This window comes from Xenopus tropicalis, chromosome 3 (genome assembly GCF_000004195.4).
Source record: "Xenopus tropicalis strain Nigerian chromosome 3, UCB_Xtro_10.0, whole genome shotgun sequence".
NCBI lineage: Eukaryota > Metazoa > Chordata > Amphibia > Anura > Pipidae > Xenopus > Xenopus tropicalis.
In genome coordinates this window covers 140,530,516-140,556,078 of record NC_030679.2, presented here as the reverse complement: position 1 = coordinate 140,556,078, position 25,563 = coordinate 140,530,516, and the positions used below count along the sequence as shown (strand labels likewise).

At 45.4% G+C, this 25,563-nt stretch overlaps 2 protein-coding genes across 6 annotated transcripts in view; one reads left to right on the top strand and one right to left on the bottom strand.

Annotated features, from left to right (window-relative positions):
* Positions 1-15: 15 nt before the first annotated feature.
* wdr83 (WD repeat domain 83) lies at positions 16-15,983 on the top strand. 2 transcript variants are annotated; one of them, NM_001011071.1, is given in 10 exon segments: positions 16-121; positions 1,307-1,448; positions 7,440-7,560; positions 8,263-8,368; positions 8,464-8,512; positions 9,342-9,468; positions 9,620-9,687; positions 11,256-11,364; positions 14,172-14,286; positions 15,756-15,958. In NM_001011071.1, coding segments are annotated over 9 exon segments (945 nt in total). In that variant the 5' UTR covers positions 16-121; positions 1,307-1,345; the 3' UTR covers positions 15,903-15,958.
* Positions 15,960-25,563, bottom strand: part of dhps (deoxyhypusine synthase) — a 23,165-nt gene continuing 13,561 nt past the window's right edge. For all 4 annotated transcript variants that reach the window (XM_031897763.1, XM_031897764.1, NM_203575.1 and 1 more), the window contains 8 exon segments: positions 22,035-22,148; positions 21,459-21,580; positions 21,278-21,374; positions 21,098-21,184; positions 20,885-20,990; positions 17,599-17,702; positions 17,179-17,304; positions 15,960-16,432 (listed from right to left, as the gene is read on the bottom strand). In XM_031897763.1, the coding sequence (XP_031753623.1) occupies positions 16,334-16,432; positions 17,179-17,304; positions 17,599-17,702; positions 20,885-20,990; positions 21,098-21,184; positions 21,278-21,374; positions 21,459-21,580; positions 22,035-22,148 (855 nt within the window). In that variant the 3' untranslated portion in view covers positions 15,960-16,333.

The window sequence follows — 25,563 nt, the reverse complement described above, 5'->3', positions numbered from 1 at the left end:
GGAAGTCTAGGGAGACGTCATCACCGGAAGGAGGAAGTGTTGCTGGGGAGGAGCACATGGTTAATGTTTATACACCTGAGAATGTATCAGTAGGGGGCTGGAGAGGAACATCAGTATGTGAGTAAGTGGGGGTTGGGCTATTGCTCTTGTTATGCTATTGTCCCCTATACTGTTACTGTCCCCTTTACTGTTACTGTCCCCTTTACTGTTACTGTCCCCTATACTGTTACTGTCCCCTTTACTGTTACTGTCCCCTATACTGTTACTGTCCCCTTTACTGTTACTGTCCCCTTTACTGTTACTGTCCCCTTTACCGTTACTGTCCCCTTTACCGTTACTGTCCCCTATACCGTTACTGTCCCCTTTACCGTTACTGTCCCCTTTACCGTTACTGTCCCCTTTACCGTTACTGTCCCCTTTACCGTTATTGTCCCCTTTACCGTTATTGTCCCCTTTACCGTTATTGCCCCCTTTACCGTTATTGCCCCCTTTACCGTTATTGCCCCCTTTACCGTTATTGCCCCCTTTACCGTTATTGCCCCCTTTACCGTTATTGCCCCCTTTACCGTTATTGCCCCCTTTACCGTTATTGCCCCCTTTACCGTTATTGCCCCCTTTACCGTTATTGCCCCCTTTACCGTTATTGCCCCCTTTACCGTTATTGTCCCCTTTACTGTTATTGTCCCCCTGTTATCCCTGTTTGTGTGTCTTCAGATCCCAAGTCTGTCTCTGTGCTAGGGAGCTCCTACATGCAACCCAGTTGCTGCCTGTCAACTCCTAGGGTTGCCCTAAAGGGGAAGTTATCCCATACTTTAGCAATATGGCCCCTGCTTAGCTCCTCCTCCACTCTCACAGATCCACCAGTGAGATTCCCCAGAATGGTTGTGCTGCAGACTGCAATGAAAAAGCTGTGCAGCAGGGTTAGTGGCAGCCATGTTTGGCTAAACAGTAATGTGAAAACTGGTAGCAAAAGGCAGACTGTTTTTTAGTTGGGGTACTATTGTTTGGGTCAGCACCAGGGACAGGAAGTGAAGTAGTTACCCACCCAGGTACAGGGGAGCAGCACTATCTTGGGGTGTCTAATTGGAGCAATTGTGGAAAGGAGCCAGTGCAGGTGCCCTATGATTAAAGCATGGGTTTACTTCTCCTTTAAAATAGAACACATATATATATATATATATATATATATATATATATATATATATATATATATATGTTCTATGTAGTAATAGAGAGAGAGTGTGTTTATATCTAATGGTGACATTTGTGCAGTCTGACGCAGACTTAACCGATTCTCTTTTCTCAGGCCCAGGTCACCGCGTCACTGCTGCCATTTAGCGTCACTATGTCCTTTCCAGCCCCGAAACCCAAAGCTCCAGAGCTACCCCAGAAGCTGCAGCACAAACTCGAGTGCAATCAGGGGGCTGTGCGGGCAGTAAGGTTTAATGGTAAGTACAAGTATGGGTTTAGTTTGTGCCTTCCATAGCCATGTGTGGCATCCATTGCTGCAGCTTACTTAACCCATGAGAACTAAATGCTAAAGCTGGGAGAAGAGCGAGCCCCACAACCTGCGTGTGATTTACAAAACCGGATACTAATTGGCCACCTTGCTAGTGCATCACATAAAGGTATAGTTATCCAGAATGCTCGGGACCAAGGGTATTCTGGATGGGTTTTTTCCGTAATTTGGATCTTCATGCCGTAAGTCAACGAAAAAAATCACTAAAACATTAATTAAACCCAACAGGATTGTTCTGCCCCCAATAAGGGGTAATTATATCTTAGTTGGGATCAAGTACAGGTACTGTTTTATTATTACAGAGAAAAGGGAATCATTTAACCATTAAATAAACCCAATAGGGCTGTTCTGTCCCCAATAAGGGGTAATTATATCTTAGTTGGGATCAAGTACAGGTACTGTTTTATTATTACAGAGAAAAGGGAATCATTTAACCATTAAATAAACCCAATAGGGCTGTTCTGCCCCCAATAAGGGGTAATTATATCTTAGTTGGGATCAAGTACAGGTACTGTTTTATTATTACAGAGAAAAGGGAATCATTTAACCATTAAATAAACCCAATAGGACTGTTCTGCCCCAATAAGGGGTAATTATATCTTAGTTGGGATCAAGTACAGGTACTGTTTTATTATTACAGAGAAAAGGGAATCATTTAACCATGAAATAAACCCAATAGGGCTGTTCTGCCCCCAATAAGGGGTAATTATATCTTAGTTGGGATCAAGTACAGGTACTGTTTTATTATTACAGAGAAAAGGGAATCATTTAACCATGAAATAAACCCAATAGGGCTGTTCTGCCCCCAATAAGGGGTAATTATATCTTAGTTGGGATCAAGTACAGGTACTGTTTTATTATTACAGACAAAAAGGGAATCATTTAACCATTAAATAAACCCAATAGGGCTGTTCTGCCCCAATAAGGGGTAATTATATCTTAGTTGGGATCAAGTACAGGTACTGTTTTATTATTACAGAGAAAAGGGAATCATTTAACCATGAAATAAACCCAATAGGGCTGTTCTGCCCCAATAAGGGGTAATTATATCTTAGTTGGGATCAAGTACAGGTACTGTTTTATTATTACAGAGAAAAGGGAATCATTTAAGCATTAAATAAACCCAATAGGGCTGTTCTGTCCCCAATAAGGGGTAATTATATCTTAGTTGGGATCAAGTACAGGTACTGTTTTATTATTACAGAGAAAAGGGAATCATTTAAGCATTAAATAAACCCAATAGGGCTGTTCTGCCCCCAATAAGGGGTAATTATATCTTAGTTGGGATCAAGTACAGGTACTGTTTTATTATTACAGAGAAAAGGGAATCATTTAACCATGAAATAAACCCAATAGGGCTGTTCTGCCCCAATAAGGGGTAATTATATCTTAGTTGGGATCAAGTACAGGTACTGTTTTATTATTACAGAGAAAAGGGAATCATTTAAGCATTAAATAAACCCAATAGGGCTGTTCTGCCCCCAATAAGGGGTAATTATATCTTAGTTTAGATCAAGTACAGGTACTGTTTTATTATTACAGAGAAAAGGGAATCATTTAACCATGAAATAAACCCAATAGGGCTGTTCTGCCCCCAATAAGGGGTAATTATATCTTAGTTGGGATCAAGTACAGGTACTGTTTTATTATTACAGAGAAAAGGGAAATCAATTTTAAAATTCAAAATTATTTGATTAAAATGGAGTCTATGGAAGACGGGATTTCCGTAATTTGGAGCTTTCTGGATAACAGATCCCATACCTGTTACAGCAGATGCCAGCATGGGGGTGCCTTCTATTACACTGACATTCCTGGGGAAAGTGCTGCAATGTGGGGAAAGAACAAACTGATTTTCATTAAATTTTTTTGTTTGTAATAACATGGGGACAAACATGCTGAACTTGATGTCTAAGTAACACCTGAATAAATACTAGTTTATCAAGAGAAAGGGGAAAAAGTCTTTGTTGCCACCCATTTGAGATTTTTTTCAGGATATATATATTACTGCAGTTGCTTGATTCTTATAGAAAATGTAGCAACGACCTGTTGTTCCTATTTCTAGTTCTTACGTACTGGCTCTGTAATAATAATAACTCTTACTGTGGCGCCATAGTGGGACCCACCCAAAGGCTGTTCCTTCATGGAGCCTGTCCTGTTCAGTTAACTGAACTGTTATAGAATGTTCCATTCCTAGCAACTTTTCAATTGGTCTTCATTGTTTATTTGTTATAGTTTTTGACTACTTCTTTTATCTCTTTGCAGCTTTTCCAATGGGGGTCACTGACCCGGCAGCCAAAATCTATTGCTCATCTATTGTAAGGCTACAGTTTAATTGCTATTGTTTATTATTATATCTTATTTTTCTATTCAGCCCCTCTCCAATTCATGTTGCAGTCTCTCATTCAAACCACTCCCTGGTTGCTAAGGTCATTTAAATCCTGGCAACAAGATAGCTGCTGAAATTCTAAACAGGAGAGCTGCTAACAAAATGTTAAATATTTATTATTTAATTATAAACAATGAAGACCAATTGCAAACTGTCTCAGAATATTATTCTCTACATCCTACTGAAAGTTAAAGGTGAACAACCCCTTTAAGATGCTCATACATTGTAATATCTGCTCATTAGGCAAGGTCACTAAAAGAGCGGATCTTTTGCAATTTGCAATTGGTCTTCTTTTTTTATTATTGGCAGTTTTTAAATTGACTTTTTGTTCAGCAGCTCCCCAGTTTGGAATTTCAGCAGTTATCTGGTTGCTAGGGCCCAGTTTACCTTAGTAACCAGGGAGTGATTTGAGAGAGTGACTGATATATGAATAGGGGAGGGGCTGAATAGAAAGATAAGTCATATAAAGTAACAGTAACAATAAAACCGGAGCCTCACAGAGCAATAGTTTTTGGCTGTCTGGGTCAGTGACCCCCATTTGAAAGCTGGAAAGACGCAGAAGAAAAGGCAAATAGTTCAAAAACTATAAAAGATAAAAAATGAAGACTAATTGCAAAGTTGCTTAGAAATTAGTCATTCTATAACATATTAAAAATTGACTTAAAGGTGCCCCCTGGGAACCCGCACCCCCAGCCCATGGACCCTTACTGAATATTGTCTCTGTGCACTTCTGTATAACAGCTTTTCATTGGCTGTAGGTTGTTCCTCTTCGGTAACAGTTCTCCAGAAGTTGGGGGGGGGGTAAATGAATTGGAAGATAACACTCTTTTCTGCTTTTCCGCTTTTTTTTTTTTTTTTTTTTTAATAAAATAAAGATCTTATAAGATAAGGTCTAACCGCTACTGATGGCTTCTGTGTGTGCCCTGTGCCAGGAGATTGCTGATGCACTCGGATGTAGCGCAGGCATGGTATAGCTCATCCAAATGTTTTCTTTGTATTTGTGTCCCAAAACAATGTGAACAGTTTCATAGGCTTTTAGGATGTGGCCTGCCCTGCTTTATGGCTGAGATTCTAGTTATCTGTATAACAGAGCATTCTGTCACAGTGGCACAGATCCTATCTGATCCCCCCATTGTAAGCAGCAGTCCTGCCCTGCTTTATGGCTGAGATTCTAGTTATCTGTATAACAGAGCATTCTGTCACAGTGGCACAGATCCTATCTGATCCCCCCATTGTAAGCAGCAGTCCTGCCCTGCTTTATGGCTGAGATTCTAGTTATCTGTATAACAGAGCATTCTGTCACAGTGGCACAGATCCAATCTGATCCCCCCCATTGTAAGCAGCAGTCCTGCCCTGCTTTATGGCTGAGATTCTAGCTATCTGTATAACAGAGCATTCTGTCACAGTGGCACAGATCCTATCTGATCCCCCCCATTGTAAGCAGCAGTCCTGCCCTGCTTTATGGCTGAGATTCTAGCTATCTGTATAACAGAGCATTCTGTCACAGTGGCACAGATCCTATCCCCCCCATTGTAAGCAGCAGTCCTGCCCTGCTTTATGGCTGAGATTCTAGCTATCTGTATAACAGAGCATTCTGTCACAGTGGCACAGATCCTATCTGATCCCCCCATTGTAAGCAGCAGTCCTGCCCTGCTTTATGGCTGAGATTCTAGCTATCTGTATAACAGAGCATTCTGTCACAGTGGCACAGATCCTATCTGATCCCCCCATTGTAAGCAGCAATCCTGCCCTGCTTTATGGCTGAGATTCTAGCTATCTGTATAACAGAGCATTCTGTCACAGTGGCACAGATCCTATCTGATCCCCCCCCCCATTGTAAGCAGCAGTCCTGCCCTGCTTTATGGCTGAGATTCTAGCTATCTGTATAACAGAGCATTCTGTCACAGTGGCACAGATCCTATCTGATCCCCCCATTGTAAGCAGCAGTCCTGCCCTGCTTTATGGCTGAGATTCTAGCTATCTGTATAACAGAGCATTCTGTCACAGTGGCACAGATCCTATCTGATCCCCCCATTGTAAGCAGCAGTCCTGCCCTGCTTTATGGCTGAGATTCTAGTTATCTGTATAACAGAGCATTCTGTCACAGTGGCACAGATCCTATCTGATCCCCCCATTGTAAGCAGCAGTCCTGCCCTGCTTTATGGCTGAGATTCTAGTTATCTGTATAACAGAGCATTCTGTCACAGTGGCACAGATCCAATCTGATCCCCCCCATTGTAAGCAGCAGTCCTGCCCTGCTTTATGGCTGAGATTCTAGCTATCTGTATAACAGAGCATTCTGTCACAGTGGCACAGATCCTATCTGATCCCCCCCATTGTAAGCAGCAGTCCTGCCCTGCTTTATGGCTGAGATTCTAGCTATCTGTATAACAGAGCATTCTGTCACAGTGGCACAGATCCTATCCCCCCCATTGTAAGCAGCAGTCCTGCCCTGCTTTATGGCTGAGATTCTAGCTATCTGTATAACAGAGCATTCTGTCACAGTGGCACAGATCCTATCTGATCCCCCCATTGTAAGCAGCAGTCCTGCCCTGCTTTATGGCTGAGATTCTAGCTATCTGTATAACAGAGCATTCTGTCACAGTGGCACAGATCCTATCTGATCCCCCCATTGTAAGCAGCAATCCTGCCCTGCTTTATGGCTGAGATTCTAGCTATCTGTATAACAGAGCATTCTGTCACAGTGGCACAGATCCTATCTGATCCCCCCCCCCATTGTAAGCAGCAGTCCTGCCCTGCTTTATGGCTGAGATTCTAGCTATCTGTATAACAGAGCATTCTGTCACAGTGGCACAGATCCTATCTGATCCCCCCATTGTAAGCAGCAGTCCTGCCCTGCTTTATGGCTGAGATTCTAGCTATCTGTATAACAGAGCATTCTGTCACAGTGGCACAGATCCTATCTGATCCCCCCATTGTAAGCAGCAGTCCTACCCTGCTTTATGGCTGAGATTCTAGCTATCTGTATAACAGAGCATTCTGTCACAGTGGCACAGATCCTATCTGATCCCCCCATTGTAAGCAGCAATCCTGCCCTGCTTTATGGCTGAGATTCTAGCTATCTGTATAACAGAGCATTCTGTCACAGTGGCACAGATCCTATCTGATCCCCCCCCCCCATTGTAAGCAGCAGTCCTGCCCTGCTTTATGGCTGAGATTCTAGCTATCTGTATAACAGAGCATTCTGTCACAGTGGCACAGATCCTATCTGATCCCCCCATTGTAAGCAGCAGTCCTGCCCTGCTTTATGGCTGAGATTCTAGCTATCTGTATAACAGAGCATTCTGTCACAGTGGCACAGATCCTATCTGATCCCCCCATTGTAAGCAGCAGTCCTGCCCTGCTTTATGGCTGAGATTCTAGCTATCTGTATAACAGAGCATTCTGTCACAGTGGCACAGATCCTATCTGATCCCCCCATTGTAAGCAGCAGTCCTGCCCTGCTTTATGGCTGAGATTCTAGCTATCTGTATAACAGAGCATTCTGTCACAGCAGTGCTCTTTGTTTTTTAGTGGATGGCAATTACTGCATGACCTGCGGCAGTGACAAGACCCTCAAGCTCTGGAATCCACACAAGGGAACTTTGCTGAAAACCTACAGTGGCCATGGGTACGAGGTGCTGGATACGGCAGGGTGAGTACCCAAGGGAAATGGCCAAATATTCTAACCAACATAACTGTGGGGGGAGTTGGTTTATTCCCATGAAGAATGGAGGGCTGGAATATTAACATGGGAAGAACATTCTGTCCCAGGCATGGTCTGATATTCCTGTATCCCTGCTCACTCTTCTATTATATCACTCTGCATCAGTATAGGGGTTTGTGTGTTATTCCATTAAATGTGAGTAAGTAATTATTGCTGTAATGTAGCATTCCTGCCTCGCAGCGCTGGGGTCCTGAGTTCAATCCCAGCCGGGCATTATCTGCAAGGGGTTTGTATGTTCTCCCTGTGTCTGCGTGGGTTTCCTCCGGGTACTCCGGTTTCCCCCCAAACATACAGGCAGGTTAATTGGCTTCTGACTAAATAGTGAAATTTCCCATAGTGTGTGTGAATGAGATAGGGACCTTTAGATTGTAAGCTCCTCTGGGGCAGGGACTGATGGGAATGATGAATAATCTTTGTAAAGTGATGTGTCAGCGCTATATAAATAACAGGGAATAAATAAATAAATGTGGCAGAACCTGCACAGAAAGCTGCTGTTGGAGCCTGAGGGTATGGGGCCCTCTAGTGGCGGTGACTGAGCATTCAGTGGATCTCTGGGATCTGTTTTGCTGTGTGTGCGTATGATTCAGCCATACTCTTGTGTAAAATCTCCATCGTGTCTCTGCTCCGCAGGTCATACGACAACAGCCAGATGTGCTCCTGTAGCTCAGATAAGACAGTCATCCTGTGGGATGTGGCCCAGGGTCAGGTGGTCCGGAAATTCCGTGGACATGCAGGGGTGAGTCTCCATTTACCTCTCCCACTCAGCCATATGCAGTCTGGCACATTTACACTCCTATTCCAGAGCTAATGCTCCCCTTCTTCTTCCCATAGAAGGTGAATTGTGTGCAGTTTAACGAGGAGGCAACAGTGATTATGTCAGGTAATGTGACACTGAGCTGTAGGATTTCTACTCTTTATTCACCTCTCTAGGCCTCATTTACTTATATAGGTGCAGCATCCCATAGTAACCAACCTGCCGTCTATACTGAGCAAAGCTAAGTATAATATTCCCCTGTACTAAGCACAATTCAGCAGGAACAGCCCCCTAAGTTTGCTCATAGCCTGTACAGAGAGATACCATAACACTATGGCAGCATAGGGATTCCCCTGTACTAAGCACAATTCAGCAGGAACAGACCCCTAAGTTTGCTCATAGCCCGTACAGAGAGATACCATAAAACTATGGAAGCATAGGGATTCCCCTGTACTAAGCACAATTCAGCAGGAACAGCCCCCTAAGTTTGCTCATAGCCTGTACAGAGAGATACCATAAAACTATGGCAGCATAGGGATTCCCCTGTACTAAGAACAATTCAGCAGGAACAGCCCCCTAAGTTTGCTCATAGCCCGTACAGAGAGATACCATAAAACTATGGCACATAGGGATTCCCCTGTACTAAGCACAATTCAGCAGGAACAGCCCCCTAAGTTTGCTCATAGCCCGTACAGAGAGATACCATAAAACTATGGCAGCATAGGGATTCCCCTGTACTAAGCACAATTCAGCAGGAACAGCCCCCTAAGTTTGCTCATAGCCCGTACAGAGAGATACCCTAAAACTATGGCAGCATAGGGATTCCCCTGTACTAAGCACAATTCAGCAGGAACAGCCCCCTAATTTTGCTCATAGCCTGTATAGAGAGATACCATAAACCTCCTGTTAAAGTTACAGATGGAAATGGCAGCTCACTCTTTTGTGTTCCCCCCAGGCTCTATAGACTCCTCAATAAGGTGCTGGGACTGTCGCTCTCGTAGACCCGAAGCAATTCAGATTCTGGATGAAGCCAAAGATGGGATTTCCAGTATCAAAATATCAGACCACGAGATCCTGGCAGGGTCTGTATCACTGTGGGGCATTAGCCCACCCCAGTCTATTTAGCAGTTATGTGGGTGAGAGAGTGGGAGGTCCCACCTGTCATCCTGTCTGTCAGACCAATGCCATCATATGAGAGGGATAATGGAAGTTCCTCTGTGTCCCCTATTGCAGGTCAGTAGATGGGAACCTGCGTCGCTATGACCTTCGGAAGGGAGAGATGTGCGCAGATTATCTTGGCAGTAAGTTCTTGCTAATGAGGATCAATGAGCCTCTGCCTGGGACAGGGGAATAAGGTAGAAAGTTTCACACAGGGTTCCGTGTCCGTGTGTAAATAAGTAAAAATCTCCCTTAGAAATGGATTTATTCCTATCCTGAGTAAGGAAGATGCACTGTAATACCTGCAGCCAACATAGAATTAATGAGAGTTCTATTGTAGACACTTTTGCAATTTGCAGTATATTCAGGGCTATACAGTCAATATAAATGAATTTTGTCACAACAGCGCCACCTACTGGTCAGTTTCCGACAATGATGTTGAAGGAGAAGAATGAGGGCTGATGTTCTTCTGGTAGGATACCATTAGAGACCTCGGATAACTCTTCTCATGTCTTTCCTAACCATCGGCCCTCTTTATTTCTCCTGACAAAAATGTGACAAAATTAATTCATTCAGCATTACCTATATCGCTTGGAATAACAGTCCACTTTCATCAATTTTACATTCATTTATTTTAGAGGTTTACTTATCCTTTAAAGTGATACTGACACATTTCTGTAAAAATCCAGAGCATATCAGTATCTTGTTCTGTATTGGCTGCCGCTGCTAAGTTGTTCAGTCTTTTATAGCTTTGGTAATGTTCCCTGGCATAAGAGGGAGTGTTACTTTCCCTTTACAGGACTATTTTCAGATTGAAAGCAGGTGCAGAGAGCGTCAGAGCTGTGAGAGGCATAAGAGCCATGTATAGCCTGTAAATGGTATCCTTATAATACGCTAAAGCCTTGAATATCCTGTAAATTATATTAGTGATGTCATCAGCTATAATTGGTGCTTAGCAATGTAATTTCTGTCACATGACTCACTAAAATGTGAGTATTATAATAAATAAATATATATAATATAATAATAATATCCCGTGTTGAAAAATATGAGGTCACCTCGGAGTTCCATGATCTGTATAAAAGCACTCAGCCTTGTGCCTTTATATGGGCACAGAACCCCTCAGTGACTGCTAATATCCTTATCATTTACAGTAGGGGGTACATTATCCCTTATAATACATGAGTGATACTCAGAGTTCCCTGTATAACTCAGCCTGCAGCCTTGTGCCTTTATATGGGCACAGAACCCCTCAGTGACTGCTAATATCCTTATCATTTACAGTAGGGGGTACATTATCCCTTATAATACATGAGTGATACTCAGAGTTCCCTGTATAACTCAGCCTGCAGCCTTGTGCCTTTATATGGGCACAGAACCCCTCAGTGACTGCTAATATCCTTATCATTTACAGTAGGGGGTACATTATCCCTTATAATACATGAGTGATACTCAGAGTTCCCTGTATAACTCAGCCTGCAGCCTTGTGCCTTTATATGGGCACAGAACCCCTCAGTGACTGCTAATATCCTTATCATTTACAGTAGGGGGTACATTATCCCTTATAATACATGAGTGATACTCAGAGTTCCCTGTATAACTCAGCCTGTAGCCTTGTGCCTTTATATGGGCACAGAACCCCTCAGTGACTGCTAATATCCTTATCATTTACAGTAGGGGGTACATTATTCACTATATACATTTCCCACAGGCCCAATCACATGTGTGAGCTTCAGTCAGGATTCACAGTGCCTTCTGGCATCGTCCTTAGACTCCACATTGCGCCTGCTGGACAAAGACACGGGAGAGCTGCTGGGAGAGTGAGTACCTGGGCATAGGCTGCTGCTCTAGGAAATAATCACACATATAATGTAGGGGGTTCATGTATTATTGTGAGATGTTTAATAAGGTTCCTTTATGTCCAGAGACCTGGGTATCAGGGTGCTATGGGTGGCATCAGAGAGGTCATTGTGCAAGGCATTCTGCCCTATTAGGCAGGTTGGACTGCAATGCTATATACCAGTGCTGTCCAACTTCTGTTGTACCGAGGGCCGGAATTTTTCCGACCTACGTGGTGGAGGGCCGATAATGGAAGCCAGTTTTGACCACTCCCCTTTTTGAAACCGCACCCACTTGAAACCACACCCATGTTATCACATGACCATACCCATATTAATGGTTGTAGTACAGCAAAAACCTGCCATACTCTGCCTTCCCTACCCTGCCTGTGTGTGCCATACTCTGCCTTCCCTACCCTGCCTGTGTGTGCCATACTCTGCCTTCCCTACCCTGCCTGTGTGCCATACTTGGCTGGTTTGTGCCATACTTGGCCTGTGTGTGCCATACTCTGCCTTCCCTACCCTGCCTGTGTGTGCCATACTCTGCCTTCCCTACCCTGCCTGTGTGCCATGCTTGGCTGGTTTGTGCCATACTTGGCCTGTGTGTGCCATACTCTGCCTGCCCTACCCTGCCTGTGTGTGCCATACTCTGCCTTCCCTACCCTGCCTGTGTGTGCCATACTCTGCCTTCCCTACCCTGCCTGTGTGCCATACTTGGCTGGTTTGTGCCATACTTGGCCTGTGTGTGCCATACTCTGCCTTCCCTACCCTGCCTGTGTGTGCCATACTCTGCCTTCCCTACCCTGCCTGTGTGTGCCATACTCTGCCTTCCCTACCTTGCCTGCGTGGGCTATACTTTCACTGTGTTTGCCATTCTTGGTTGGTTTTTGCCATACTCTGCCTGTGTGTGCCATACTCTGTCTTCCCTACCCTGCCTGTGTGTGCCATACTCTGCTTGCCCTATGATGCCTGTGTGTATGGCACACACAGGCAGCATACAGTGACACAATGCTGGCACTGCTCCTACAGTCTGCACAATAACTATATTAAAAAACTTTTTAATTGCAGTACCACCTCAGTATATTTTCTTTTTGTAGTGTGCAGGGATTATTTGTGGGTTTCTACTGCTCCTGAGGTGTGAACAGGGGAACAATGGGAGTGATTACAGCCTGAGCCTGAGGTGTGAACACTGCAGGGGGTGAACAATGCAGAGATTAAAAGGTGTGAACAACACAGGGAATTACATATTTAAACAATACAGCCTGATTACAGCCTGAATCTGAGGTGTGAACCATGCAGGGGGGCAGTTAATCACAGTACTGATACCATTTAAAGCTTACACAAGAGTAAGCCATCAAAGCAGCCAGACAGGTGGGGGGCCACACAGAGGGGGGTCGCGGGCCGCATGCGGCCCGCGGGCCGCCAGTTGGACAGCACTGCTATATACAATGGTGAGACAGCAAGAGTCTGTTATAACTAATGTTACAAAGCACCTTAACTCTGAATACAGGTATAGGACCCCTTATCCAGAATGCTCAGGACCAAGGGTATTCCGGATAAGGGGTCTTTCCGTAATTTGGATCTCCATACCTTAAGTCTACTAAAAAATCAATTAAACATTAATTAATCCCAATAGGGCTGTTCTGCCCCCAATAAGGGGTAATTATATCTTAGTTGGGATCAAGTACAGGTACTGTTTTATTATTACAGAGAAAAGGGAATCATTTAACCATGAAATAAACCCAATAGGGCTGTTCTGCCCCCAATAAGGGGTAATTATATCTTAGTTGGGATCAAGTACAGGTACTGTTTTATTATTACAGAGAAAAGGGAATCATTTAACCATTAAATAAACCCAATAGGGCTGTTCTGCCCCCAATAAGGGGTAATTATATCTTAGTTGGGATCAAGTACAGGTACTGTTTTATTATTACAGAGAAAAGGGAATCATTTAACCATGAAATAAACCCAATAGGGCTGTTCTGCCCCAATAAGGGGTAATTATATCTTAGTTGGGATCAAGTACCGGTACTGTTTTATTATTACAGAGAAAAGGGAATCATTTAACCATTAAATAAACCCAATAGGACTGTTCTGCCCCAATAAGGGGTAATTATATCTTAGTTGGGATCAAGTACAGGTACTGTTTTATTATTACAGAGAAAAGGGAATCATTTAACCATGAAATAAACCCAATAGGGCTGTTCTGCCCCCAATAAGGGGTAATTATATCTTAGTTGGGATCAAGTACAGGTACTGTTTTATTATTACAGAGAAAAGGGAATCATTTAACCATTAAATAAACCCAATAGGGCTGTTCTGCCCCCAATAAGGGGTAATTATATCTTAGTTGGGATCAAGTACAGGTACTGTTTTATTATTACAGAGAAAAGGGAATCATTTAACCATTAAATAAACCCAATAGGGCTGTTCTGCCCCCAATAAGGGGTAATTATATCTTAGTTGGGATCAAGTACAGGTACTGTTTTATTATTACAGAGAAAAGGGAATCATTTAACCATGAAATAAACCCAATAGGGCTGTTCTGCCCCCAATAAGGGGTTATTATATCTTAGTTGGGATCAAGTACCGGTACTGTTTTATTATTACAGAGGAAAAAGGAAATCAGTTTTAAAATCAGTATTTGATTAAAATGGAGTCTATGGGAGACAGGCTGTCCGTATCTGGTTCCTCTATGTAAGGTATCTGGTTAAGGGTCTGTGGGGGGGGGGGGTAAAGCACCTCTGTATATCAACATGGAGAGACTTCTAATGACTGTGTGACTGTAGGTACACGGGACACCAGAACCACAGTTACAAGTTGGACAGCTGTCTGAGTGAGAAGGACACTCACGTGCTGAGCTGCTCAGAAGATGGGACGGTGTGTTTCTGGGATTTGGTGGAGGTAAGGGCAGATGGGGGGGTATTTTGCATAGTGGGGTGCAATAAATGCCATCAAGCCGACAGATCGAGGGGCAGAATCTATTTATGCAGCTCTGGAGCAGAAGTCTCGGTAGCAGACACTACTCATTCTGGGGTAAAGACCTCTCTGTAAGACACCTATCCTGCATTGTAATCTTTTTTTTTAAAAACACAAACAGATTTTTTTATATTTCTTTTTGAAATGTGACATGGGGCTAGCCACATTCTTCATTTGCCAGTGTGCCACCTGTGCTCTGATAAACTTTAGTCACACTTTACTGCTGCGAGTTGAAGTGATATCCTCCCACCCCCCTCCTCACCCCCAGCAGGCGATCAGCAGAACAATGGGAAAGGAGCAAGATAGCAGCTCCCAGTAGGTATCAGAATAGCACTCAATAGTAAGAAATCCAAGTCCGGCTTGGGACTCCTCCAGTTACATGGGAGTAGGAGAAACAATAGGTTAGCTGAAAGCAGTTCTAATGTGTAGCGCTGGCTGAAAGCTCAGACTCAGGCACAATGCACTGAGATGGCGCCTACACACCAATATTACAGCTACAAATACATTTGTTGGTTCAAGAATTACATGTTAAATGGCAGAGGGAATTATTTACTATGTAAACTATGTCATTTATGCAGTAATACGTGTTTTTGTTACCTTCAAGGTTAGGGGTAATTGATAGTTCTTTGCCAGATATTTTATCTCTTGAAATTCTATCCTGTCTCTGCCCGGAAACCACATGACCGTCTTGTTTCCCAGACTTCTGTTCCCCCAGGGATGTAGGTGCCACAACATATTGTTGATTTATCTGTCTGTGATACAATACACCATTGTCCTGTGTTTTGTCTGGGTCAGACACAGTGTGGCAAGATGGAGTATACAGTATCACACACTGTCTCTTACTGATATTATATTACTGGGAATATATATGTGCACATAAAACAGCCTTAAAGGGGCAGTTCACCTTAAAATTAACTTTTAGTATGATGTAGGGCAATGATATTCCGAGCCAATTTGCAATTAGTGTTTTTTAGCCTTTAGTTATTTAGCTTTTTGTTCAGCAGCTCTCCAGTTTGGAATTTCAGCAGCTATCTGGTTGCTGGGGCCTTTGTTTACCTAGCAACCATGCAGCAGTTTGAATGAGCAACTTGAAATATGAACAGAAAGATAAGGAACACAAATTGCTGTCCCACGGAGCAATTGTTTTTGGCTGCTGGGGGTCAGTGACCACCCTTGGAAAGCTGAAGTGAAAATTTAAAAACTATAAAAATGAAATAATGAAGACCAACTGAAAAGTTGTTGCGAATAGGACATACTATAACATATTTACAGTTAACCCAAAGGTGAACCATCCCATTAAACTTATCTTCAAGGAGCCAATTACAGCTAATATAGCCGTATAGAGGAACGGCCTTTCCCCTCTCCGACCCACATTCTCCCTTTCTTGCCTGCAGGGCTCATTGGTTCTGAAACTTCCCGTCGGTAAAGCAGCGGTGCAGTCGCTCTCCTTCCATCCCAGCGAGTGCTGCCTGCTCACTGCCAGCGAAGGAGGGGTGCAGCTCTGGAGAGGGGCGTCTTATGAAGAGGAAGGGGGAAGCTGAAGGCATCTTGCAATTTACTATTTTGTACATGATTCAATACATTTCCATTAAATTTCCTTTTTTTTTTTTTTTTTATTTCAACCCTTGAAATAGTGGGGTCGCGCCTTCATTCACAAAAATAAAACTTAAATAGACAACATAAAATACAAATGACAGCAGCCAAGAACACGTAGGGGTTATCACTACTGACCCACCCCTCACCGATTAAATAACGACCCCCTACACATGTAAACTTATGTACAACACAAGAGCATACGGTACATCTACCATTGCACTCATTCTAGAAAGGCAGGCTAACGAGATCTAGAACTAGAACTCTTGCCAAGAGACATGGCGGTTTGCCACGAGGCAGAACATGCATAGTTTGTATGCACTGGGGAAGGCCAAGCCACGGCACAGACCCAAGCTCTGGCCATAAGGCCAGAGGGAGTTTAATCCTGTTCTTGCTTTTTGGCAGGGAAATCTGCCTGTTTCTGTGCGAAAGTCTGAGCCACGAGCAAAGGGAAGACCAGGGTGGCTTCGGCGTAGATCTGTAGGGAGAGAAAGTGCAAGGTGAGACAAGAATGTGCTAGGGGAGGCGACTGGAAAAGTGACCCGCCCACTTCCAACCCACGCCCAATGATCTGCAGCTACTTATATTCCCGCACCCAACCCATTTCTGATGTCACAGAGAGGGTGGGGCAGGCACGCGCCTATAAAAAGCTGCTGCTAGGAGCGGAAGTGGGGCACAGTTAGGTCACAGGCAGGGAGGGCGGCAGGAAGAGCTTGGGCAGGGGGTTAAAAGAGAAGGAAAGGTAAAAAACTAACTAAATCAGAAAGGTCTATTTATATACAGCCTTAAGCACTCACAGAAATGCTGCACTGAGTCCTCTGTCAAAAGAAACACAGGATTTCTTGTCTCCTTTTTCCTGTGCCAGAGTCTACGCAGCTCTCCCCTCTCCTGCTCCCCCTCCCACAAGAATGCTAAGAACTCCCTTCCCCCCCCTTAGGAATGTGGATCTGAGCCAATCAGCAGGAAGCTTCCTCATAGTCTTAAAAACTGCGCATAAACAGGGGTTGGGGGCTTGGTGCAGGACAGTGGCATTATGGGAATTTTGTTTACAGAGCTCAGCGTTTTTTTTCCTATGAGGCTTCTGATCATTTCAACAGGGGAAATATGGGGAGACTTAAGGGCACTATTGAGAGAACTGAAGGTATGCCTGCAGCTTGAGATTAACTCTTTATTAGCCTTTCCTTCTCCTTTACCATGTTATGCCTCACACACAGACTTTCTGACCTTGACTGGTTTTGCCTCCATACGGATTTTGCCCCATGACACGGCTTCATCCGGCCTCGCACCAGCGTCCGACCCATCAAACTCCTGAGCTGTGTTCACATAAACTGCATAATCTGCTCCGTTCCTCTAAAAAAATAACAAAAAATTGGTTTACACACATAAATTAACTTCTGCTATGAGAGCAATAGTCTAAAGCAATCTGCAATTGGTCTTCGTTTATTTTATGTTTTTTTTATTGTTATTTCTTTTTTTAGCTTTTAATTTTTTTATTAGTTTGGAATTTCAGCAGCTATCTGGTTGCTAGGGTCCAAATTACCCTAGCAGCCAGATAGTAGTTTAAAAAGTGAGACTGAAAGATGAAAAGAAAGGGGCCAGAACAGCACGATAAATAATAAAAATGACCCTCCTCCCTACACTTACCATGAGGTTAGCATTGCAGATGTGGTGTTTGATAAGTCCCCCACCCAAGATAATCATTCCTGTCTTCTTTGCAAAGATTACATTGGAGTTCAACTTCTGTATATCTAATGAGAGAGGGGGGGAATGAGAGATTTGAGAAAAACAAATATAATTGCATAGGCCTTTCTCAACACATGTACCAATGTGATTAAATGTGCAGATATTACTGGGATCCCTCCCCAGAGGGGGGCGCCGCGTATAACTGTAATAGAAAGGGGCCGTATAAATGCGCAGATATTACTGGGATCCCTCCCCAGAGGGGGGCGCCTGTATAACTGTAATAGAAAGGGGCCGTATAAATGCGCAGATATTACTGGGATCCCTCCCCAGAGGGGCGGCGCCTGTATAACTGTAATAGAAAGGGGCCGTATAAATGCGCAGATATTACTGGGATCCCTCCCCAGACGGGCGGCGCCTGTATAACTGTAATAGAAAGGGGCCGTATAAATGCGCAGATATTACTGGGATCCCTCCCCAGAGGGGCGGCGCCGCGTATAACTGTAATAGAAGCCGTATAAATGCGCAGATATTACTGGGATCCCTCCCCAGAGGGGCGGCGCCGTGTATAACTGTAATAGAAGCCGTATAAATGCGCAGATATTACTGGGATCCCTCCCCAGAGGGGCGGCGCCGCGTATAACTGTAATAGAAAGGGGCCGTATAAATGCGCAGATATTACTGGGATCCCTCCCCAGAGGGGCGGCGCCTGTATAACTGTAATAGAAAGGGGCCGTATAAATGCGCAGATATTACTGGGATCCCTCCCCAGAGGGGCGGCGCCGCGTATAACTGTAATAGAAAGGGGCCGTATAAATGCGCAGATATTACTGGGATCCCTCCCCAGAGGGGCGGCGCCTGTATAACTGTAATAGAAAGGGGCCGTATAAATGCGCAGATATTACTGGGATCCCTCCCCAGAGGGGCGGCGCCGCGTATAACTGTAATAGAAGCCGTATAAATGCGCAGATATTACTGGGATCCCTCCCCAGAGGGGCGGCGCCGTGTATAACTGTAATAGAAGCCGTATAAATGCGCAGATATTACTGGGATCCCTCCCCAGAGGGGCGGCGCCGCGTATAACTGTAATAGAAAGGGGCCGTATAAATGCGCAGATATTACTGGGATCCCTCCCCAGAGGGGCGGCGCCTGTATAACTGTAATAGAAAGGGGCCGTATAAATGCGCAGATATTACCGGGATCCCTCCCCAGAGGGGCGGCACCTGTATAACTGTAATAGAAAGGGGCCGTATAAATGCGCAGATATTACCGGGATCCCTCCCCAGAGGGGCGGCGCCGCGTATAACTGTAATAGAAAGGGGCCGTATAAATGCGCAGATATTACCGGGATCCCTCCCCAGAGGGGGGCGCCTGTATAACTGTAATAGAAAGGGGCCGTATAAATGCGCAGATATTACTGGGATCCCTCCCCAGAGGGGCGGCGCCTGTATAACTGTAATAGAAAGGGGCCGTATAAATGCGCAGATATTACCGGGATCCCTCCCCAGAGGGGCGGCGCCGCGTATAACTGTAATAGAAAGGGGCCGTATAAATGCGCAGATATTACTGGGATCCCTCCCCAGAGGGGGGCGCCGCGTATAACTGTAATAGAAAGGGGCTGTATAAATGCGCAGATATTACTGGGATCCCTCCCCAGAGGGGCGGCGCCTGTATAACTGTAATAGAAAGGGGCCGTATAAATGCGCAGATATTACTGGGATCCCTCCCCAGAGGGGCGGCGCCGCGTATAACTGTAATAGAAAGGGGCCGTATAAATGCGCAGATATTACTGGGATCCCTCCCCAGAGGGGCGGCGCCTGTATAACTGTAATAGAAAGGGGCCGTATAAATGCGCAGATATTACTGGGATCCCTCCCCAGAGGGGCGGCGCCTGTATAACTGTAATAGAAAGGGGCCGTATAAATGCGCAGATATTACCGGGATCCCTCCCCAGAGGGGTGGCGCCGCGTATAACTGTAATAGAAAGGGGCCGTATAAATGCGCAGATACTACTGGGATCCCTCCCCAGAGGGGCGGCGCCGTGTATAACTGTAATAGAAAGGGGCCGTATAAATGCGCAGATATTACTGGGATCCCTCCCCAGAGGGGCGGCGCCGTGTATAACTGTAATAGAAAGGGGCCGTATAAATGCGCAGATATTACTGGGATCCCTCCCCAGAGGGGCGGCGCCGCGTATAACTGTAATAGAAAGGGGCCGTATAAATGCGCAGATATTACTGGGATCCCTCCCCAGAGGGGCGGCGCCTGTATAACTGTAATAGAAAGGGGCCGTATAAATGCGCAGATATTACTGGGATCCCTCCCCAGAGGGGCGGTGCCGCGTATAACTGTGATAGAAAGGGGCCGTATAAATGCGCAGATATTACTGGGATCCCTCCCCAGAGGGGCGGCGCCGTGTATAACTGTAATAGAAAGGGGCCGTATAAATGCGCAGATATTACTGGGATCCCTCCCCAGAGGGGCGGCGCCTGTATAACTGTAATAGAAAGGGGCCGTATAAATGCGCAGATATTACTAGGATCCCTCCCCAGAGGGGCGGCGCCTGTATAACTGTAATAGAAAGGGGCCGTATAAATGCGCAAATATTACTGGGATCCCTCCCCAGAGGGGCGGCGCCGCGTATAACTGTAATAGAAAGGGGCCGTATAAATGCGCAGATATTACTGGGATCCCTCCCCAGAGGGGCGGCGCCGCGTATAACTGTAATAGAAAGGGGCCGTATAAATGCGCAGATATTACTGGGATCCCTCCCCAGAGGGGCGGCGCCGCGTATAACTGTAATAGAAAGGGGCCGTATAAATGCGCAGATATTACTGGGATCCCTCCCCAGAGGGGCGGCGCCGCGTATAACTGTAATAGAAAGGGGCCGTATAAATGCGCAGATATTACTGGGATCCCTCCCCAGAGGGGGGCGCCGCGTGTAACTGTAATAGAAAGGGGCCGTATAAATGCGCAGATATTACTGGGATCCCTCCCCAGAGGGGCGGCGCCGTGTATAACTGTAATAGAAAGGGGCCGTATAAATGCGCAGATATTACTGGGATCCCTCCCCAGAGGGGCGGCGCCGCGTATAACTGTAATAGAAAGGGGCCGTATAAATGCGCAGATATTACTGGGATCCCTCCCCAGAGGGGCGGCGCCGCGTATAACTGTAATAGAAAGGGGCCGTATAAATGCGCAGATATTACTGGGATCCCTCCCCAGAGGGGCGGCGCCGTCACGCACTTACCCTCAACAATGTCCAGTTTGAGGCCAGGATTTTTGTATGAGTGAAAATACATCATATCTCCAAGAGATCCATCTGTCAGCGCAGGGCTAAACACTGGGATGTTGTTCTGTTATTACAAAAACAAAAGAAGTGTATTACTTCCAGCAATGGAAAGGCCAAGCATTAAGCCATGGGCACCATAATGCCTGTATCTTTGTGACTGAGGCTGAATACCTTATAGGCCCAGTAATACACAGAGTCTGGGTGGTTGATCTCCTTTCCTAGACGAGCAATCATCTTAGAGGGAGTCCACTTCGTGCCCTGTGTAGGAAGAAGAAATAAAGTTTAGCAGTAGGACAAGCTGGGTTTGCTGAGCAAAACAAATGCAACTCGTGTATTGCAGCTTCTGCTCACCTCGGTATCTTGCTCCAACACCATCTGATCCAGGATCGGGGTGACCCAGTCCTCAAATAAACAGTAATTATTGTTTGGAACCAAGAGATTACCGATCCTGTAAAGAAATTATGAGATGTGGGAAAAGAGGAGACTCAGGAGTCACTAAATAACCATAAAGGCTTAGTACAGGATCACTTACCGGTTTATTCCCCGAGGCCTCAGGTCTGCCCCCTTCAGGCTAAAGTCTCCCAGGTACGTTGGTGCCAGGCATTTAATCAAGTCCTCTTCAATTCCCCCGGCCGTTGTGACTACAATATCCACCTGAAGGGAGACAAAGATGTAATCGATGCATTTAACTAGCTCGTTGGCCTTGATCTGAAATAGCTCTTGTTCATTCCTAGCTGGTTGGGAAACCTTTACCCTACATAGAGAATCAGCCTCTTTACCTGGTAACTCACTTCCCTAGGGAAAAATTAACAATAATGCTTTCATCCCCAAAGGTATATGAATTCTGCCTCACTGTAAAGCAAAGGCAGCGATTGGCAGGGGCGGCATTTACCTTATATCCATTAGTGCATGCAAAAAAGCATCAGGGACACTGTAGCTGCTTATGTGTTCAGCTCAATACCCACCCATCTCTGTTAACCCCCCGGCTGGGGTTAAATATGACTATATGCTATCTTATAGGCCAATAAAACTACAGTATATCGACAAATGCAAGAACTGGGATATGAGTCTGGATGTGCTAAAGCCAAGCCAGTGAATAGCCCCTTACCATGCTGTGCTCCACCAGGTACCGTATAGTTTCTCGTACTCCGGAGCTGATCAGGTTGGATGTGTATCCAAGAAAAATGGTGCAGCCTCCGGGAGATGCCAGCTTCGCCTCTATCTGCAGAGAGAGGAACATTCTGTATTAGTGATACAGGTATGGGATCCCTTATCCGGAAACCAGTTATCCAGAAAGCTCTGAATTACGGAAAGCCTGTCTCCCATAGACTCCATTTTAATCAAATAATTCAGAATTTTAAAACTGATTTCCCTTTTCTCTGTAATAATAAAACAGCATCTTTTAATTGATCCCAACTAAGAAACAGGTATAGGACCTATTATCCAGAATGCTCGGGACCAAGGGTATTCCGGATAAGGGGATTTTATACTCACCGGAAAATCCTTTTCTCGTAGGCCCGAACTGTCAGTGCAGAACGTGTGGGTTTTGTCTGTGATCACCTCTGGAGGCAGGACAGAGAATTGAAACTTAGTGGCTCCTGGTCCCTCCCACTGTATATAAGGCTCGTCTCCACCCTCACTCCTCAGTTCTGTTGGTAAGCTCAGTCGGTGGAGACAGTACAGATAGAAGGAAGGCCAAGACATAAGGTAGAAGTATATTGAGAAGAGGTCCCGGAGCCCATACTAAATCAGCCTGGGTGGGACTTACTGCACTGGCAGTTCGGGCCTACGAGAAAAGGATTTTCCGGTGAGTATAAAATCCCCTTTTCTCTATCGGCCCTCCTGTCAGTGCAGACGTTAGGGGACGTCCCAAAGCTGTCCCTCTCATTGGGTGGGTAAAATTTTAGTATGCCGGGTATAATGTATTTATTCACTACGCCACAGTAGCCTGTAAAACTTTTCGGCCAAACACGGCCGGCTGAGAGGTATGAACTTGATAAAGGTGTTTGGTGACACCCAAGTAGCTGCTCGGCAGATCTGGTCTGCGGATGTCATGTTCTGCAGTACCTATGAGGTACTCTGTGCCTATGTAGAGTGGGCTTTCACTGAAAATGGTTTCTATGGTCCTAAGCCATAAGAATAGTCTCTACTAGCCAACGGGCTATGGTTCTCATAGATCCAGCTTTTCCCTTGTATGTCGTAGTATATGATATCAGTAGGCTATCCGGCTGAAGTCAGCTGATCTCTTGAGATAGATGCGAAGTGCCCTGACCACATCCAACTTATGTAGTGGTTTCTCCTTCTCATTGGTTGGTTTCGGACAGAAGGATAGTAGAATGGTGTCCTGGTTCATGTGGTTCTCTGACACCACTTGTGGTAGGTAGCTTGGTGTAGCTCAAGGCACAACCTTATCTTGGTGGAGTGTAAGCCATGGCTCCTTGCTGGAGAGTGCTGCCATCCCGGATACCCTTCTCGCTAATGTAATCGCTATTAAGAATGTCACCTCGAGCAACAACCATTTGAGTTTGCATATTGAGAGTGGTTCTTGTAGTGCTGTTAGCACTAAGGGTAAGTTCCATTTTGTTATTGGTTCTTGGTCGGGGGCCGGACTCTGGTTACGCCTCTGACGAATTCCTGGACCGTAGGATCCTCGGCCCATTTGGAGTGTATCAGTGCTGTAATTGTTGAAATTTGCATCATTGGGTGCGTAAGCCCAGCCCTTTCTGGGAACCGTCTGTCAGAAATTCCGCCACCTGAACCATGGAGATATCCTTCCAATTCTGAACAAGGTTAGAAGTGTCCTCCAAATTCTATGGTATACCCTCACAGTGGCCTGCTTGTGGGCTTGTAAGAGAGTGTATATGGCATTCGGTGAAATTCCTTGTCATCTCCACCAATCGTTTTCAGAGCTACGCAATTAGGCGGAGCATTACCAGGTTGGGAAGTTTTATCGGTCCTTGCATTAGCAGGCCGGGAAGTAGCGGTAATCGTCAGGGTCTGGCAAATTACCTTTTGACGGATACTGTATACCAGACTCTGTTCGGCCAGTCTGGATTTATGAGTATTGTGATCATGTTGGCTATGTTCAGTCTTCCTGATCACTCTAGGTTAGAGGTGGGAACGCATAGACCATCCGAGTGTTTCATGGCACAACCAGTGCGTTCACTAGCGCTGCCCTTGCATCCCTTGTTCTGGCATAGCCAAGTGGAAGGTTTGTGTTGTGTTTTGATGCAACCATGTCTACCTCCGGGGTTCCCCGCCTCTGAATCAGTGTTTGAATGTCTCCGTGTTGAGGTACCATTTCCGTGGTCTATAGATGTTCTGCTCAGGTAGTCCGCTTTCCAATTCTGTACTCCTGGTATGAATACTGCAGAGATGTTTGATATTGCGTGTTCCGCCCCCGTAAGTATTCTGGAGGCCTCCTGCATGGTGAATCTGCTGCGAGTGCCACCTTGTTTGTTGATACGACCGCTGTCGGTTGTCGGATGTCGGATTGTACTTGGAGTGCCCGTGTTTGCAGGATTGGTGACCGATCTTCTAGTGCTAGGGCAATTGCCTGTAGTTCCAATATGGGTAGGTGCCTCTCTTCCCTGGACCAAGTCCCTTGGAGTGAGAGGTTTTTGTACACTGCCCCCCCCATCCTCTGAGGCTGGCATCGGTGGTTACTACTTCCAAGTAGTGACTGCCCAGCTCCTCCCTCGTTGGAGATTGTCGTCCTTCATCCACCAGAGAAGGCCGTCTTTGGTCGTCTGCGAGCTAGGTATCTCCTGTCGCAGGTTCTGGCGGTTCCTGTCCCAGTGTCTTAGGAATTGTGCTGTAGAGGCTTGGAATGGAATCTGGCAAAGGGTATGGCTTCCAGGGTTAGATCCAGGAGGCGTAATTAGTTGTCGAGGCTAAGGTGTCGACTTGTCCTGGGACAGGAATACTCTCTGTGCTCCCTATTCAAAGAGCAGGCCCAGGAATAGGATCGTCTGGTTTGGCGTAAGAGAGCTTTTGCGGTAATTGATGAACCAGCTGTGTTGTGTCAGTACCTGGATACACAAGTTTGTGTCCTTTATTGCCTGTGCGTCTGCGGGGGCTGTTATTAGGAGGTTTCCCACATGTGCTGTGTGAACCTAGGGATCTCAGGTGTGCTACTACCCATGCAAGCCCTTTGGTAAAAGTGCGTGGCACAGTATGTAGTCCAAATGGTAGCGCTGTAATTGAAATGCGAGTTGCTGGTTGTGAATCTGAAGTATTTGCGTGAGGACTGGCCTATCGGTATGTGCAGGTAGGCGTCCTGTAGGTTTATTGAGGTCATGAAAACTTCTGGTTCCCTGGTCGCCAGTATCAATCTGATGGGGACCATCCTGAACCTTTGATTCAGATCCATTGGGTTGAGGACCGGTCTGAAGGACCCTTCTTTTTTTTTTTTTTTTTTTTTTTTTTGTATTAGGACATATTGGGGTAGAATCCCTTGAATTTGTGGTGTTCTGGAACTCTCTCTACCACTCCTGTAAGCAGCAGTGTGTCTACTGCCAGTTGGAGTAGCTGCTCCTTGTGAGGTGCAGTGGAGGATGGGAGAAATCTTACTCTTGGGAGATGTGAATAAGAGGAGATTTTGTTGCTTGCCGTATTATGGTTAAGACCCATGTATG